At 33.5% G+C, this 18,579-nt stretch overlaps 2 protein-coding genes and 1 long non-coding RNA gene across 3 annotated transcripts; 1 reads left to right on the top strand and 2 right to left on the bottom strand.

Annotated features, from left to right (window-relative positions):
- Positions 1-2,863: 2,863 nt before the first annotated feature.
- LOC128189441 (uncharacterized) lies at positions 2,864-4,610 on the bottom strand. The gene is made up of 2 exons (XM_052861050.1): positions 4,437-4,610; positions 2,864-3,870 (listed from the first exon to the last, which is right to left on the bottom strand). Exons 1-2 carry the CDS (start codon positions 4,486-4,488, stop codon positions 3,149-3,151), a joined length of 774 nt encoding a protein of 257 aa, XP_052717010.1. The 5' UTR covers positions 4,489-4,610; the 3' UTR covers positions 2,864-3,148.
- Positions 4,611-6,069: 1,459 nt separating this feature from the next.
- Positions 6,070-7,382, bottom strand: LOC128190860 (uncharacterized). Its single transcript, XM_052863071.1, has 2 exons — positions 7,248-7,382; positions 6,070-6,619 (listed from the first exon to the last, which is right to left on the bottom strand). Exons 1-2 carry the CDS (start codon positions 7,264-7,266, stop codon positions 6,117-6,119), a joined length of 522 nt encoding a protein of 173 aa, XP_052719031.1. The 5' UTR covers positions 7,267-7,382; the 3' UTR covers positions 6,070-6,116.
- A 3,410-nt stretch (positions 7,383-10,792) lies between these two features.
- LOC128190861 (uncharacterized) lies at positions 10,793-11,792 on the top strand. The gene is made up of 3 exons (XR_008244394.1): positions 10,793-10,960; positions 11,122-11,181; positions 11,655-11,792. It is a non-coding gene; the product is annotated as an uncharacterized LOC128190861 (long non-coding RNA).
- The last annotated feature ends 6,787 nt before the right edge of the window (positions 11,793-18,579 follow it).

Raw genomic sequence — 18,579 nt, 5'->3', positions numbered from 1 at the left:
ACATTTCATTCATTTCAAGAATTCATCTTGCACTTTACCGATCATTTCTCGGTTATTTATTTCTTTAATGCCTGCCCAAAAAATACCAGACTACATTTACGGTTAAGTAGTATGTATATCATTACATTTACATGTAGTACGTTGTTTACATTTACATGTACAAGCATATTGCACTGTATACATTTACAGGTACAAGCATATTGCACTGTTTACATTTACAGGTACAAGCATATTGCACTGTTTACATTTACAGGAACAAGCATATTGCACTGTACATGAACAAATTGATGCAGTAGGACTGCACTAGCAAGACTTTGTACAAGGGCTACGTAATGTTTTGTATATGGTTTAAGAGGGTTTGATGGTCATGACCATTTTTAGACTGTATTGATCTTCTTTAGAAGAAGAGCCCTGTAAAGATAAAGGAAAATACTTAAATTTGAAACTAAAATATATGGAATATTTAAACATGTAGATAAACAAATCATATCTAAAAATTTAAGCTAGATCTGACGGGTAATTTACATCCAGCCTCCTTAATTAATTAATACTAAAGTTGAAGTACATTATGTTAATTGAAAATGACCGAGGTGTCGGCGATTGTTTAAATAAGATTTCTTTTCTAATGTAACTAAAGTGAATGCATTTTTAAAAGCAGAATTTTTAGAATTGATTCTGGAGGAATGTAATATTCTTCTTCCTGGTGGTAAAAGGTCGAGGCAGTTTTGTAGAATCCTACAAAAAAGTAATATTGGTTTCGATAAATTCGAATAATATTAGAAACTTCAAAAATATTCAAAACATTCAATAACTTATTCAGGATCCGATCGAGTTGCATGGTACCAATGAGGTTTACTGCCTGTGAAGACATATGAGATTACGTTATATAAAATTCAGAATGTTGTAAACATATATTTTTAACTAGATTATTTACATCCTCAAGGGGGATTAAGACTTAATATCAAAGGCAAAATGATCGACAAAAAAAGTAATAAACACCAGGTCATGAAGAATGAATCATTTTATGGCGACTGGAGTACTAAACATATTTAGCAAACTTGGTCACTGACAAAATCCAAGCAGGTAATTTCATAACAATACATGTAGAATAGGTAATACCAAAAGACACACGTGGTCAAGTCTTTTGGTTTGATTACACGTGTTTCATTACGTCTAACTCAAGTATAGAAATTCCTAGAATAGATTCTTATGTTTATATATAATCAGAGAGAGAGAGAGAGAGAGAGAGAGAGAGAGAGAGAGAGAGAGAGAGAGAGAGAGAGAGAGAGAGAGAGCAGCGGGGGTGGGGGGAATTAAATTTATTATTCATAAGTCATGATGGAGGTTGTTCAGAAAAAATAATGCAACACGGAGAAAATGTCAAATGATTTGATTGGTAAAGAAGTATGGTGGTGAACTTTGTATACAACATCGATATTCCCATCAATGTAGCGCAATTATAAACATCAGTTAATTATTATTTAACATTATATTAAGATAAAATATCCAGACCCCCCCCCCCACCCTTGAAATTTCAGATTTCTAAAATTTACAGAGTAAAATTACCCCCCCTCCCCCTATAAAAAAAACTATGAGGAGTGTGCGGATTTTTTTTCTACATACAAACGATAAACGGGTAGATAGACCAATTGGGAGCAACGTGTAGGTGTTTTGAAAAAAGGTTATTTTTTGTCTAGTCTACTGGTAAGGAGGGTAACAATAAACATTTCCCGAATACAAGCAAACTGTTTTTTTAAAAAGAAATTTTATTAATGTGTATCAGTGAACAATGTTCGACAACTCGTCCCAGTTGTTCTATTCATGAGCTACCACTAGTTTTTTTGCATAAGTTTCCCTAAAAAAAAAAGAAAAGAAAATATATTGCTTTTATACCCAACACACCAACAATTGATTTTGAAAAAAAATATTGATACATGTTTCTAAAAATGTTTTAACCTAGGTCCCTTACATTAAAAACAGGGCTATGAATTACTTGTGTGACCTATCTCCAGTGAAATTAAATTATTTATTCGGAAATGTTTTTCAGCTTGACATTCACGTACATGTATGACAAACACAATGACGTCATAGAATTAAAATCTTAAATAATTTGTTTGTCGACATTGCAAGTGCATGTGGGTTTTAATTACATTGTTTTTACTTCTCCAAACTTCCCCACTCAAAATTGAATTCCAAATTATGTTGTTTTCTGTCATTTGCAATTGCGTGGGACAATATTCGTGGACTGTTAATCTTAGAAGGATCTATCGGGTTGCTTTTGCGTGGAATTTCCTACGTGTCATGTACACATATTTGCTATATAACTTGTTGAGATATGTATATAAGGGATTACAACGCTATCCACAAAAAAAGAAAAGAAAAGAAAACAAACCTTTTAGAATCTTAAATTCAGTTTATTCGTTACCCTAGAATGTTTACATTTTACTGTGACTGGCAGTAACTAAGCAACAAAACTATCTGTTATTTAATGGAAAAGGTATTACATGTACAGTAACTAGGTCAATAACACCGAAAGGATAATACCCCGAACCATCAATAAAAGCTGATGTATATTTAATGGTGAATCAATAGAACAGGAACACTTATTGTTATTTACTACCCAAATGGGCATATCAAGCAACAATCAAACAAACTTAATTTCGACTCCCCCTTCTCTCTCTCTCTCTCTCTCTCTCTCTCTCTCTCTCTCTCTCTCTCTCAATACTAGTAGGTTCTAAAAGCTTTGGCTACTTTGTGCAGTCGACTGACAGTTGTCCAACAACCTTGAACCAACCTACCTTCCAACATCAAAGAGACACTTAAATACAAAAGACAAACGAGAACCAATCAAACAACATCAAAATGAAACTAATTGATCTTTTTTGTACCAAAGCAATATCTGTCACAACTACAAAAATATATATTGGGAGTAATTATGTAAAACCTTATTCTTTATCTTGAATACTCATTGATCATGTATATTTCACATCGATTTGTATTAATGATCAAATTGAGATGTTGAATAAGTTATTTTGTCATTAGAGCATATAACAAGAACAAACTATGATAAGAATCTACAAAAACGATAGTTTTTTACATAGTTGTTGTATGCTTTGCCTGAGGTACACTTATATGATTTTATATCTCTTCAATAATATCGAAACTGCAAGAGAGCCAAATTCTTAGTGGGTTTTCCCTCTTTGCTCTTTCTTGCTTTCCTTGACTGAGGTTTCCTCATGCCTTCTTCATCCAAATCACTAAATCCAAAATTATACGACCTTCCTGTCACATCCATTTCATCTACATCCGTCCCAAATTTCGACTCGGCCCCCTTACGGTCCGCTGAGAAACGCCCACTGTCGGAACTTCCTCCGGAATTTTCCTTGTCAGACACCCGAGTCCGATCCAGCTGCTCCAAGCCAGATTGCACTTTATCTGCCGATGTTATGGAATCCGTCTCATTGTTTGAATTTGATACTTTATTTGAAAACATTTCAGTCAGGCGCCTCGCTCTTGTCCACAAAGTCCTCTTATGGTTGGTTTCTTCATCGTCAAGGCTTTTCGATCTCATGTTAAGGTCCTCGTTTGACTTTTTTTTACTGAAGAAATTCAGTAATCGTCTGATACTCGTTTGTCTATTCAGCTTTGAACCTGAAACCACATCAGAGGCAGTGGTCTTTGATTGTTCGGTTACAAACGGAACGGTCAGATGCATTCCCATTTTTCTGGAGTGAATGTGCATGTGGTCATTTTCTTCTCTTTTGATCCGTCTTGCTCGATGGTACAAGTAGAAATCTACGATGAGCCACGTGACCACAAGGGAGGTCGTGCATCCGACAACCAGTAGCACAAGTTCGTATTTACCAAAATCTGAAAAAATAACATTGATTCACTTAACGTGTACTATTTTTTCACATAATTAAAACGTATTAAATTTAGCGTGTACGATATTTGGCGGAATGTGATTTTTCAACAAGTTGGCGTGGATTTGATTTGGCGCATTCCTGAATGTACCTATTCATCTACTTATATATATTACATCTGGCGATGTACTTGATTTAGCGGACGCCATTTACCGCCGAACACGCTAAATAGAATACACAGCCAAATGTAATACGTTTACAGTATTTACGCTTCGATTTAAGATTCTAATTTTTGTTGCATTTAATTCAAATCCAGTTTGTTATCATATCAGATAAATTTGCAAGTCAAATGTAGAATGATTCCATCTGCATTTTTCGCTGAACAAATAAAACGCACACCATAAAGCAACTCATATGTCAGATTATCCCCCCCCCCCCAAAAAAAAGAGAAAAAACAATACAGCAAAACTAAAAAGTCGAAACCATTAAAATAAAACAACAAAAACAAATTTTCTAACTGTATAAAAATCATTTTGGTAAAATTATGTTTTGATCTACAATGGACGATCTTACCATACATGGGTAACATAGCATGAGCCCCATTTAACGGCGGTCCAAAATGCATTAACCAAAAGGAAAAGGAACAAATCTCAGCCAATCCTTATTGATAAGACCAAAGCAACAACATGATGCATTATTCATGCCCCTTGCCTTGTATTCGTGTTAAAAAAACCTGTCAATATTGCATGGGGTTAATAAATGCAAAGCAAAGAAAATGGTTTTGTCCATGTTTATTGCCTAGACAGAAAATTCTGAATGGGTATGATTAATTAATGCATGCTGAAAACACGCATCCCGCCATAGATATATGTATATAAACGTATGTACAAGGTTGATTATTCTAGATAAGAATACTTTTAACTTTTTAGTATTTTGAATTAGATATTAATAACCAAAGATTTCGAAAAGATCTCCGACATCAATCATTTAATATTCATACATGCATGTGCTTTAACTTATTGGTTTGGGTAGAGGTTAATTGACAATGTAATAAAATAAAACTAGCTGTTCCTCCTTATATCGATAACGAGGCTCTATTTGACGGTTGTTTCCTGTTATTACACATTGGCGTTTCCAGAGATATAGTTTTCATATCGAGAGACCAACAACTTGCTTTTAGGGAGCGCAAAGCTAACTCCTTAAAACAAGAACGTCTGAGCGAAGAGCAAATTCGAACTTAGTCTACTGCTACCTATAGCTATGCCATACTATAGTGAAAATTTTGTCGTCAGATTCGTACCCACAAATCCGTGTAAATCGCAAATGACTACTAATGATCTCAGAAGAAATATTTTTTATTATAGAAATCAATAAAATAAATAACTGTTTTTAATTTGATATTCACCTTTGATTTCTTTTGTAATAATCGGCCAAGTAAGAATGTCATGCATTTAAAAGATAAATAAAACGTTCTGCTGATTCTAAATAACATTTTGCAACTATTTGCTTTTCATTTTTTTTCTTAGTAAATTATTCGGAGCATTGTTACTCTGACGGGAACTGTAGAATAATGCCCGCTCTACTTACGTAAAGTCACAATGTCTAGACTAAGCACGCGACATTAAGCGTAATGAATAAATAGATAGGGGGATCCAACTGTGCACGTTCCTAATGAATCTGAAGGTGAAATATTTAACATTGTTAATGGTTTCGACCTCCAGATCGCCACATCGTAAAACATAACTGTTTATATATGTATACTGGAAAATAAAATATTTTATATCTATTCAAATTAACCCCTTCACGGTAACTGCGGTACTGCTCTTTTGCAGGGCAAAATGACATAGTTAGGTGAAATATGACGTAACGTCTATTGTTTCATTTACGTCGTTAAATTATCTACCTACTGAAATTTCGGCAAAGTATATCATTTGGCTCTGCAAGAGAGCAGTACCGCAGTTATCGTGAAGGGGTCTATTGATGCATTCATTTGGTAAACTACGCTTATATATATATATATATATATATATATATATATATATATATATATATATATATATATATATATATATATATATATATAATCATGCACTCGTGTGCATTTACTATTCAATTTATGCTGCGCTCGCACCAACGGTCGTACCTTAAAACAGACTATTTCATTTTAGAAAAATTTATTTCATTTTCTTTTTTTTCTTTTTTTTTCCTTTTTTTACAAAAAAATTGAAAATATAAAAGTTGGAATACAAGGTTCTACTGGTTTACACTATCTGAAGGCACATCTGTCTCATTTTCCACGCTTTCGTCTCGTTTATCATTCTGAATCACAGGAAACAAATCAAGTTCCTCGTCTTCCGACAGCCTAAAGGAACCTTTCTCATCAGAAGACTTTCTCTGAAGATTTCGTGGCGAGTTGACTGCTTTTGCTTTGAGTTTCTTTTTAAGCTTATGTTGTTTCGGGACAAACCTATTTTCTGCTGGGGACGAAAGAGATTCTTGCATTGGTATCAAACACCTAGGCGTTTTTCCTGTCACTTGTAGTTCACGTGAACATTCTTGTAAATCTGACGAAACAGGCGCAGATAAATGGTGCATTTGTAGTCTTTTGGGTTTCTTTACTGGAGCAGATGCCGTTTTCTTTTCCCTTTGCTTCACTTTCTCTCGATGAAACAAGCAAAAGTCTGTTATTAGCCATGTGCAGATCACAAGCATTGTTAATCCAACAATGATGCTGACACGGAGGTACTTGTCCAAGTCTATGATATAAAGAACAAAATATAAAATCAACATTAGAACTCACCTGAGCATTTTTGTCATACCCATATTTATTTGATATACTATTTTATTTAATGGCCATAAGTATCACAAAGTTCTAAATAAAATAAAACAATATAAATACATGTAAATCCCAACTGTGACAAGACTTACTTGCATGTTATTGTTTCACCCCACCCCCTAAATAAGGATATTTTTTTTCATAAAAGGAATAATACTTATAATGAAGCATAGCGTTTTTATTAATAGATTATAAACAAAGAATATGTTTTATATCATTCTAAAATACAATGTATATCCATCTGTTGAAATTCACTGATACATACAAATGTATCAGGAACTTAACTCTTAGTCATCGAGGAAATGGGGAGGGGGTGGATCATTTCCGGTTGAAACGGGTTTATATTTCTCATAGTTGATTTCTTATAGTGCAGAATTTTAACAAGAACGACATAAAGTCTAAAATTTACTTTGTTGTCGTTAAGAAATGTTTTATCGACGAGATATTTAAATAGAAATTTAAGTATATCTATATAACAATTTCCATCAACAAGGAAAACATAATTTATCGGATAAATGAAATCAAACAAAAATCAACTTTGTATTTACCACTAGTTGTCTGCGTCATCTTTCAAAATGGCTTGAGTCACAAATAACACATATTTTTTTTTACATGTATTTGTACACACTTGAGAAATTGCACCAACAATCAATAGTTACAGTAGGTCTGAGTCTAACAACGCATAGGATTATCCCTCTTTAATCGCATTACATATAGTTCATTAACAGGAAATCCTTTCAAGTATTAAAGCACGCCATTTTCTACTTACATCTCGTTTTGATATATATTCAAACTTTAGACTTTAATAAACATGTTTTACGTAATAAATACTATAGAATTCTATCATTTTTTATTAGTTTGTTGAGGAAGAAAAACCCCGAGAAACCACATAATTTTCCTTCGCCTTTAATTCAGAATTTTGATCCGCGCCTGACCTAATAATAGCATTAATAATGAAACAAAAATTCCAATTATATGCAGTATGTTTCTTGAACATGACACGAAATCCTAAGTTTTAACACAAATTTTTTAACCCTTCAGCAATGGAGGTTTGGAAAAATCTGAAAATGAATTGAAAAATAATAAAACAATTGGTTGATATTTTGTGGGATTTAAACTTTTATCGGTGGAAAACTTGCGTTTTAAATTAAGGTTCCTCACTACAGCTAGACATACTTTTTAGGACACAACGTCACAAGATGCCGATTAATATGTTTTGTTAATTGTTCGAATCAAATCTTTGAAAATGTGAAGTTTTATCCAAAGTTGCATATCTTTTTAATATCAAAACTTCTTATTCACAACTCTATCTATCTATCACAATCTAGTTATTTTCTGCTGAATCATCCTGATTTCAGAAACTATTTCAAGGTGTAGTGAGCCATCGTAAAAGGTAGTTAAAAGGATATCCTAAAAAAAAAAACCAAAAAAAAAAAAACCAATTAAGCGGACAATTAATTTCAAATCAACATATTTCTATCGTCAACGTTTGGTCAATTTTCCCCGAATCACTTTGTTTGGCACTGGTCTGAGATTCGGAATAGACGTTAGTCAAATTTTTCCGTCTCGACAAATCTCGCTGAGATTATGGTAGAGTAGTATCTGCACAATAAAGCCCCGTCTTTTTTTTCTCACCCTGATTTTTTTGGAACACTGATTGAATCTTGCGCTAGCCCGATTGTAAATATGAGTCACATCAAAAATATAATTACAGTGGAACTTCGATGTCTCGAACACTGATATCTCGAATACGATTGATGTGTCGAAGTGATTTGTAAGTCCCAACTACTTATCTTTTTAAGTATTCTACCCTCAATGTCTCGAATACTTTGATATCTAGAAGTTTTTAAACAGTCCCATCTAGTTCGAGATAACGATGTTTGACTGGACTGTACATAAATACACGTGGATCTAAAGTCACATCACTCAAACTGTAACTGTAAGGTATTATCCCCACCACCCAACCATTCCGTTTCACCAGTCGGAGACTAATAACAGGAAATAACTATAGATTTGGAGTTTTTTTAGTTACAATTTTTGCAATCGCGTTTGCTAATTCGTTTTATAAAATATGTAAAAAAAATCTTCTTAATTCCCAAAATTCTGTATATTTATTACGTCTCTTCTAATATATCTGTAATTCAATATACTATGTGTTTTTGCCGTATTAAGGTGGGTCGCGGGTTTACCCCATAAAAAATCTCACGAGAAAACATACCCTGAAATTTTGTTTAATCGTTATTTAGGATACACAGTTCATTATATAAATTTTTTATCAAATTTGCCTACGCTATTTGTATGCAATACCGCTCTAAACTTAGTATCGTTTGTAGTGCTGTTTTGACGCTTTTCTAATGAAATATATAGGAAAATGAGCATATTTCTCTTTATATTCGAGATGGAGTTTTATTGAAAAATTGCAAATAGCTTCTAAACAATTTAGACGAATTTATCAACGGTTTCTATGTGTAAAGAAAACATGATTTACAAATTATTTATGTAAAAAAAATTATATGTGTTCTCGCTAGATTTTTTGCTATTTTATTTTATGTTTCTGATTATTCTACCAAAAATGGTCGCATTTCCGTATTTGACGTCATGATTACGACGTCAAAAAATGTTAAACCTGTTCCACTTACTAAGTGATGCAATCATTTAAAAACTAAATTTAGGACTGCTAAAGCTAAAACTTTTACAGATTTAAATAAGGTTCAAAAGATGATGCAGATTCTTTTTACATAAGTATTGTCCACAAAATTACAGAAAAGAGACAATATTTTACATACATCCATACATAGCCACGTTCGTACACATAAATCTGTAACAGTTAAAGTGACAATTTTCCTAGAGATTAGACCACCTACCATAATAAACTTGCTGAAGCATACATCTTCTTTAAAAAATGGACTTTTTGAGAATATAAATGAGCTCAAGATTAAACATATTTTGATCATGAATCCAAAACTATTAATTGGAGGGGGGGGGGGGGGGGCGCATCCTCTCGTGTACCTCCGGTTTTATATACATGATATCTGTTCGGTTAACGTTGATATTAAAAAAAATATTAGCCAGAATAGCTAGCTTTTACAGTCTTATTCTAAATCAGATGATGCAGAGCATAATATTTTAAATATCTAAAATCACGGAGGAAAAGGGGGCATCAAATTTTTTAGCAAGTGCATTTCCATATTAATTTGCTTGGTCTGAATATAAGTTGGACCTAATGTATATAATCTCAAATCTAGAAAACGGTTGCTATTTGTAAGTCCGGGCAATTATTTTGCTTATCGAGATCTTCACAACTAAAAAGAATTAATTCCCCGACTGTGCTCTTCCCTATTTTTCGGGCAAAATAGTAACATATAATATAAAAAATATATTATTGATATATTATTATATCATTACATATTAATTCAATAACTAATCAATTGTTAAAAAATTATTGCCGAAGCCGAGGACCAACATATTTTACATACATCTCTCTCTCTCTCTCTCTCTCTCTCTCTCTCTCTCTCTCTCTCTCCTGTGTTACAAGTTTGAGACTACACCGCTGGTTTTTATTTACAGTTTGAACCTTTACATAGACTGAAAAAGAACGCTCCAATTCTTGCTGATTATCTCCATAATTATAATGTGTTGCATTCAATGTGCACTTCCTTTTTTGATTCGTGGAGAATAAATATGAATGACTACTACTGTCTAGTGTTAACGGCATATATATAAATGATTACTTCATTATCACCCCGAGCATTTGATTTTATCTAGAGTGTAATGCGGGAAACTTGAGATGTATCCGTTATGACGTCATAAACGAATGTGCACAAAACGGCCAAACAAGTTGTCTAAATTGCGTACAGAATTTGATGACGAAAGCAAACCCGCGACCCACCTTAAAATAATGAACGAGTGATCTATTGACGAAAAAAACACCTTGACGTGACAATGTATGGCTAGCTGACGTCACAATACCTTATTAACTGTGACGTCACAGTAACTGCTTACTTCACAAGGAACGCGTATATTATTTTGCTTGGATTAGAAAGAAGATTTATTGAAAATGTTCGGATTTAGCGACAAACAGTTAGCCTTTTTTAAAAGGCAAGTCTGTAAATATTTGTCTTCTGGTTACTTTTTGTCCAATAATACATTATCCTGATTATTATCTTAAACACAGTTATTTCCATTGCGCAGTGAGAAGATATCTGAGTTTGCTAGCCAGTTGGCACTTGAGTTGGGCAAAACATGTGGAGTTGGTTTATTGGTAAGTAGCTTACGCCTTGTTGATCACAGAAATGTCGGGTATATACACGTATAATTAACTATATGTATAAATAAAATTCAAAATTGTGCGTTTGCACACCCATACAATGTGCCTTACTCAATTCAATGCACAACTTCAATTATCTATGATTTTTTCCACAGCCCACGGTGGCAATGTCTGCCGGAGCTTTGATTATCCTGAACAAGAAGCCTGCAATAATGGTAAGTCAACTCCTACATGTTTAATTATATACACGAATATGTTGTTTAGTATAGTGACGTTAATTCAACGATCTTGGCTTTGAGCTACAACATTAACAACCAAATGCTCTGTACATATAAATACTTATTTTCTCCTTGTCTTGTAAAGAAATAAAAAAAAATGCAGTCCATAAAACTTACATGTAGATCATAAAGATGTTTCTTGTAACTTAAAGCTTGTGTAAGCAAGAATCAGCATGCACATCATTAAAACAGAGTTTCTTCCTTAACAAAGCTGAATATTCACAAAGAAAAACACATCGACATTACAGCAGTTGTTTTCTAACAATACCTATACCAAACATAGCATCTGAAGAGATGAAAAAGACCCTAAGCTTGTCATTCTGAGCATGCACCTCATTTGTTGCCTAACTACAGCACTGAATAATATGAAGAGAATATAACTTTATTATCCGCCCACTCTTGACTTTCAGAGGTTTGTAAACATGGCGTGGAGCCCACAGGGAGGAGGTTCTCTTCTCACCAGGCGTGATTCTGTGATGTGCATCACAATCCCTACCTCGTCTAGCTGCATGGTCGGGGTAAAAAATGAATTTGTGGAGTCCTCCACAACTACCAGCTGTGTGGAAGGGGTGAAAAGCCGTAAAATTGACCTTGATCCGACACCATCGACACATCTGTAATTACACATTAATGCATATTGATTATTACACCCCAACACCGCAACAGTTTTGGGTTGATACTAGTAGGATTCACCTTGTCCGTCTGTCTGTGCAGTCGTGTCAGGTCAATATTTTTCTAATGGAAGAACAGTGCAAATTCTAACTTCATACAAAGATTGCCTCTGACCTGAAGGTGTGTCATGATTTTGTCTAAAGGTCATTTTGGCAAGTCCAAGTTCATTGGAAGGAAATGTGCAGTGCAAGGGTCAGTTATGCAAGGTCAAAGTCGTTGTTTAAAAAATACATAATGATTATTCTTGTCTCGGCCAAATCTTGTATAATGAAAAATGATAAGAAACCAAAATGAGACACAATGATTGCTTGTGACATGTAAATATCCCTGACCCTGAACTTTGGTTATATAGGTTCTAAGTTCTAGTTCATTGTAAGAAAAAAGACGCATCCATTAGAGAATAATTGAGTTATTATAGATTCTTAGCGGGAGTATCATTTGTGAACCTGCTCACAGTATCTCATGTGTAGTTTTATTATTTTAAGACAGTTATCAGAATGAAATTGAAATTGACAGAAAACCACATTCCTATTCCAGTACGTAATCATTTCTTTTTGGTGAAAAAAATATTTTTTTGTAAAACAATGTTGATCTCATTTTCGCGATTGTATAGTTTTAGCAAAGTTCAACCAAGTATCTTCCATGAAACAGTTCACTAGCGCAGGCTTGTTTGTGTTTAATATCTTTTTTATATTTATTCGTTCATTCATTCATTCATTCAATCGTTCATTTATTGTCTAACCAAATTTCATATAAAAAGCATACACAGATTGTTGGTCAAGGTCGAGCTGTTTCGCTATGCATCATTAACCACGCCTGGTCAGACCCCGTTATTGGACACAGTCTTATGTCGAGGATGCCTAACCCGCGGTTTGGAGACTTCTGAGCCAGGGCAACCGTCTTAAATACAACAAAGAAAAAAGAATGGTCATTACAAATTTCGTACCCACTGTACCCAGTACTCGGCCACTGTTTCCCACGCACCACTTGGCTCAATAACCATGTAAAGACCCATCACCAAACCTCTCGACAGTCTCCCTGCTTCGCACTGAAAGTCTTCCCTTTGGAAGCATGCATTTGTATATCATATATCCTAGTATACATACACTTGTGATATGTTCAGCTGAATTAGATTATAGGAATTGTAAAATTTTAACTGATTATACAATGAATTAACATTAAAATAGTAAAGGTAACTCTGATATTTACCTTATTCTTCCTCTCTCAAACTGCACTCACAGACAACTCAACCGTACATTATTTATAACTCATAGGCCATAGGCCATATTGCTCACCTTAACAACAATTCTTGTATCTCTATTTTTTTAAAGTATGAAACTCTTTTAAAATATTGTATTACTGTATACTATTAATAATCATCATGAACTTATAATAAATACCATAAATGATATGTGTATAATGTTGTTTTGTCTGAATTCAAGATTAAGAAGAGTCGCTTTGAATCGAGGAGTTACAACAATAAACATGATAACAAGAGGCCACATCGCTCACCTGAGCAACAATTGCATTAATTCTTATCAAATTAGCATTGCAGTATCAAAATATCTTGACAACTAAGTACAGAAGATCTTGCTAAAAAAAATTGAAAATCTGCCATTTTTTATCCACCTCTATATTTTTGGTAAATACCAAGCCCCTTTTGTTGTTGCACCTGTAAGAAGATTTATCTCTATTCCTATATACCCCCCCCCCATTTCGTGGCCCCACTTTCCTCTAGGGAATCATGGTTTCATCAACCTTAAATCTGCATAACCTGTGCTTTCACACTAAGTACTGAGTTGGACCGAAAACTTTCCCAGAATATTTTTAAAGATTTTCTCTATATATTCCTATGTAAAAATTCAAACTGCCATCACGGCCCCACCCTACCACTAGGGACTGTGATTTTGCAAACTTGAATTTACACTACCCGAAATGCCTCTACACAAGTTTAAGCTTTTCTGGCCAAATAGTCTTTAAAAAGAAGATTTTTAAAGATTTTCTCTATATATTCCTATGTAAATAGTCATCCCCCATTGTGGCCTCACCCTTCCCCTGGACAATTATTTAAACAAACTTGATTCTATACGATCTGGGGATGCTTCTACTCAAATTTGGGCTTTCCTGGCCTAATAGTTTTGAGAAGAAGATTTTTAAAGATTTTCTCTATATATTCCTAGGTAAAACTTAATCCCCCAATTATGGCCCCACCCTATCCCCAGGGACTATGATTTGAACAAACTTGAATCTACACTACCTGAGGATGCTTCCATTTTAATTTGAGCTTTCCTGACCTGATAGTTTTTGAGAAGATTTTTAAAGATTTTCTCCATATATAAAAATTTATCCCCCATTGTGGCCCCCCCTACCCCCAGGGACCATGATTTGAACAAACTTGAATCTACATTATCTGAGGATGGTTACACGCCAATTTGAGCTTTCTTGGCCAAATAGTTTTTAAAAGAATTTTTTTAAAAGATTTTCTCTATATATTCCTGTATAAAAATTCATCCCCAAATTGTGGCCCCACCCTACCCCTGGGGACCATGATTTGAACAAACTTGAATTTACACTATCTGAGGATGCTTCCATTTTAATTTGAGCTTTCCTGGCCTGCTATTTTTTTTAGAAAAAGATTTTTAAAGATTTTCTCTATATATTCCTATGTAAAAATCCTTTCCCCCATTGTGGCCCCACCATACCACCAGGAACTATGATTTGAACAAACTTGAATCTACACTACCTGAGGATGCTTCCATTTTAATTTGAGCTTTTCTGGCCTGATAGATTTTGAGAAGAAGATTTTTAAAGATTTTCTCTATATATTCCTTTGTAAAACTTGATCCCCCTCTTGTGGCCCCTCCCTACCCCCTGGGACCATGATTTGAACAAATTTGAATCTTCACTATCTGAGGATGCCTCCACACAAGTTTAAGCTTTTTAGGCCGAATAGTTTTTGAGAAGAAGATTTTTAAAAAATACCAAATAATTTTCAATAATTCTTAATTATCTCCCCTCTAAAGAGGGTGTGGCCCTTCATTTGAACAGACTTGAATCTCCTTCGCCTAGTGGTGCTTTGTGCCAAATTTGGTTGAAATCTGCACAGTGGTTCTTGAGAAGAAGATGAAAATGTGAAAAGTTTACAACAACAACGACGACAACGACGACTTCGATGACTACGACGACGACGACGACGACAACGACAGACAACGGACAAATTGTGATCAGAAAAGCTCACTTGAGCCTTTGGCTTAGATGAGCTAAAAACGTTTAGAAACAGAGGTATTTCCATTTATTGAATTTCAGCTCTAAAAAAAGGGAAATTAAGATATTGTTTTTAATGTTAAAAGAGGAAAACTTTGTTGCTTTATTCGTAAAAACAACTTCACAATAGTGAGTACTGTTTCTTGCATGATCGTTGAAACTCATCTAGCCATTCTAATTTTATAAGTTATTCGTTAAAATTACCCTAGCAAAACATTATGAATCAAAGTACTGAAGTACTGACGGGAGTTGATTTTATCGATTATCGTTTATTTTAAAATCAACTTATCTTGCATGGCAATTAGTTTCTAGTCTGTATTTGAATTACGCATTTTTTTATTATATGAAGTTTTGACTTTTCCGACAAGAATTTCGAGAAACCCCGTATGAATCATGTGTAATATTTTAAGATAGATTTCAAACTATGTATAAGTAATCGAAGCAATTCTAAAAAATTTATGGATCTAAGCACTATTGACATCGAACTCTAGTCTCGTTCAACCAGACGCTCGGTTGTCTCCGTTAATCTCCGACAAGCAAGAGAGCCTTTCTGCTTGTCGGAGATTAACGGACACAGCCGAGCGTTTGGTTGAACGAGGCTATATTAAACTCTGGCGTAGGAATATATGAGACTATAAAAATATCTTAGTTGTTCGTATTATATAAAATCTGACTATTTTCAAAGTGTTTATTGATAAGTTTCCATGAAAAACAACGCTTCAGAATACATTACTTTGAATTTTTCTATTATTTTCAAGAACTAAGTCTAGTCAGCAGTGATGATTTGTGCTTAGGTCCAAACACTGTTTTATTTTCGGTTTTCCAGAGTAACTGCATAGGAGAGTTGATTAAAATCAACTCCCAATAAAATAAATGGTAAAAGTAATCAGCTCAAATTGTGACCATGTCCCTATTATTAGTTAAAAACAATCTATAAAATCTATTATATACAGAGATATACACTAAATGGAAACACCATATAACGGACAATTAGCGCCATTAAGAAAAACGAAACACAGGAAAAAGTAAGTCAAAGCGAGCCTATTTTGATTTCAAAGGAATACAAAAAACATTGTTGCAACATTGTTAACGTAATACATAGGCATTGTTACTGTTTTTTCTAATTTTAGATACAGTCTCTCAGACGGAGTAAAAGTGTGTCTTTCCTAGGAGTACATCGCCACTCCTAAGTAGCACAGTGGATTTTATAACTAGAACAAAAGAAAATGCCTTTAATCTACACAAAATTTACAGGTAGTTTCAATATAATGCATAACAAACATCACATCACATTCACACTTGTTGTAAGTTGACTAACGTGTCATTACAAAACCTCAAATCAACTTTTTTAGTTTTCTGGATTATTGAATCATAATTTTTATCAAATAAGACAGGCTTAACCAAATTAGAAAGAAAGGTGAAACGGTATATTAAGAGGAATGTGGTCATGATTTGCGTTAGAGGTTTTTATTTAGAATGCAAAAAATGATTATATGTTATTTTTAGGTTACACTTAAAAAGCTAGTTCTAGAATAAGGAGCAAGATAGAGGGCTCTTAAGTCTTTGCTATGTAATTAGTTGTATTGATTTTGCTTATTAATAAATATGAAAAAAAAACCACTTGTATTTGTATGAATTGCATAAATTCATGGGTTGTAAAGCCTAAAATATAAAGAATGAATTAAAGTTAACAAAGATCCTGCCAAGGTTTTTGTTTTCGGGTGTTTTTATCAAAGTTTCATTTATATCAAATCATTTTTGGAAATTTGATTATTAACATAAACCATAAACAAAATTGAACAGTTGCCCGTGTGTATCAGTAGTCACTTATTAAAATATAAAATGTTCTTCAACTTGTCAGATCACCATTGGAATAACAACCCCTCCTACCCCGCCTCAGACAAGGCTAAATTTGAAGATTATTCACTTCAGATAATTCCGTTATTAATTACTTACTAGAACGTGCTTTATAAACACCCTCTTTTGTATGATTTTTTATTCCATGTCCATGGTATTTTTTTCCAGCCGTTATTATAATAGATTCGTTTAAATAAACAACAATAGTTCTGTTATAAAGAAATTGAATAAAATTTCTTAATTAAACGTGCATCAATATTGATTTCACAAATCTGGTATTGATAAAATTTTATGTGTATTTTATATCAACGCCAAAGAGATACCTATTTGTAATTCGTTATGTAACATTTTTCTAAGACTGATATCTAGTAATCCAGTAAATACACTTCGTATCAATTTCTTAAGATTACATGTAAAAGAAGCCATTTATTTTATCTACAATCCTAAACATCAGGGCATTTGCTATAGCTAAAACGTGACAATAAAGACAAAAAGTCACAAACATGCACTTTTTGATATCATTACTGAATGCATTTTTCAGTGCTGTTGGGTTCAACGCCATTCATCACGGAAAAATTAGTGATGAGTACAGTTTATTAAATTCATACAATGAATCAGATGCATCTCATGGCCCTGTATTAAAATTAAGACAATTTAAATTATACAGTGATTAATTTAAAGATCTATCTGGTCATGCATCATTTTGCTATTCCATCACAGGGAGAATCAGTGTATTCTACATTACAGTTGATTGGTTGGTAATCTTCGAACATCTCTCGGAAGATAGATAAGGGACAACTTATACAGTAGTAAGTCGGAAACATCTGGCATCTTCTGAAAGATTGAAAAGTTTCGCGAGAACGTCATTTGATCAATTTTTTTTTGTCACTCTTCTTTAGTCAATGTACACTATAAACATTGCATATATAAGTTAATGTATTGCCAAGGTTTTTTTTCATGTCGTGAATTTTCATGACTGAGGACCAATCAATACCTGCCACAACGGAGCCAATTAGACATCAGTACTATACTGATAGACATACCTGTGTCTCACTGGTGACTTAAATAAGCCATGTATGCTTTGTTGTAAATTAAAGCGTAGTAATATCATATAATCATGGCATTGTTGATTTTCTTCAATTGTGAAAGAGTGATAATATATATATATATATATATATATATATATATATATATATATATATATATATATATATATATATGTGTGTGTGTGTGTGTGTGTGTGTGTGTGTGTGTGTGTGTGTGTAAGAGAACAATGGAAATGCATATACTTTTGGGCCTTTTCTCAAGTTTATCACGATCTTTGTTTATATTATTTCCAATGTTTTAAAAGTTTTCTAGAGAATTTTGATATGGAGTTCTATCAGTATGTATAGTGATTCCTGTGATATTTTATATATTTTATAACCTAATCATTTTGAGATCGGGATTGCTTGGATTTGCGAAAAAGGAAATTGTTCTATGTAATTTCAAAATGCTTTTCAGAACTATAATCAACAGTATCCGATGGCATACCTGTACCAG

Source organism: Crassostrea angulata, chromosome 6, assembly GCF_025612915.1.
Source record: "Crassostrea angulata isolate pt1a10 chromosome 6, ASM2561291v2, whole genome shotgun sequence".
Taxonomy (NCBI): Eukaryota; Metazoa; Mollusca; class Bivalvia; order Ostreida; family Ostreidae; genus Magallana; species Magallana angulata.
Note: the sequence above shows the minus strand (reverse complement) of the source record. Positions and strands in the feature narration are given on the sequence as shown.

Excerpts from the sequence above, each read along its gene's own strand:
- LOC128189441 (XM_052861050.1), bottom strand. The coding sequence starts at position 4,488 with ATGCATTTTGGACCGCCGTTAAATGGGGCTCATGCTATGTTACCCATG. Across the intron at positions 3,871-4,436 it reads TGCTATGTTACCCATGTATG|ATTTTGGTAAATACGAACTT; the intron begins GTAAGATCGTCC and ends TTATTTTTTCAG.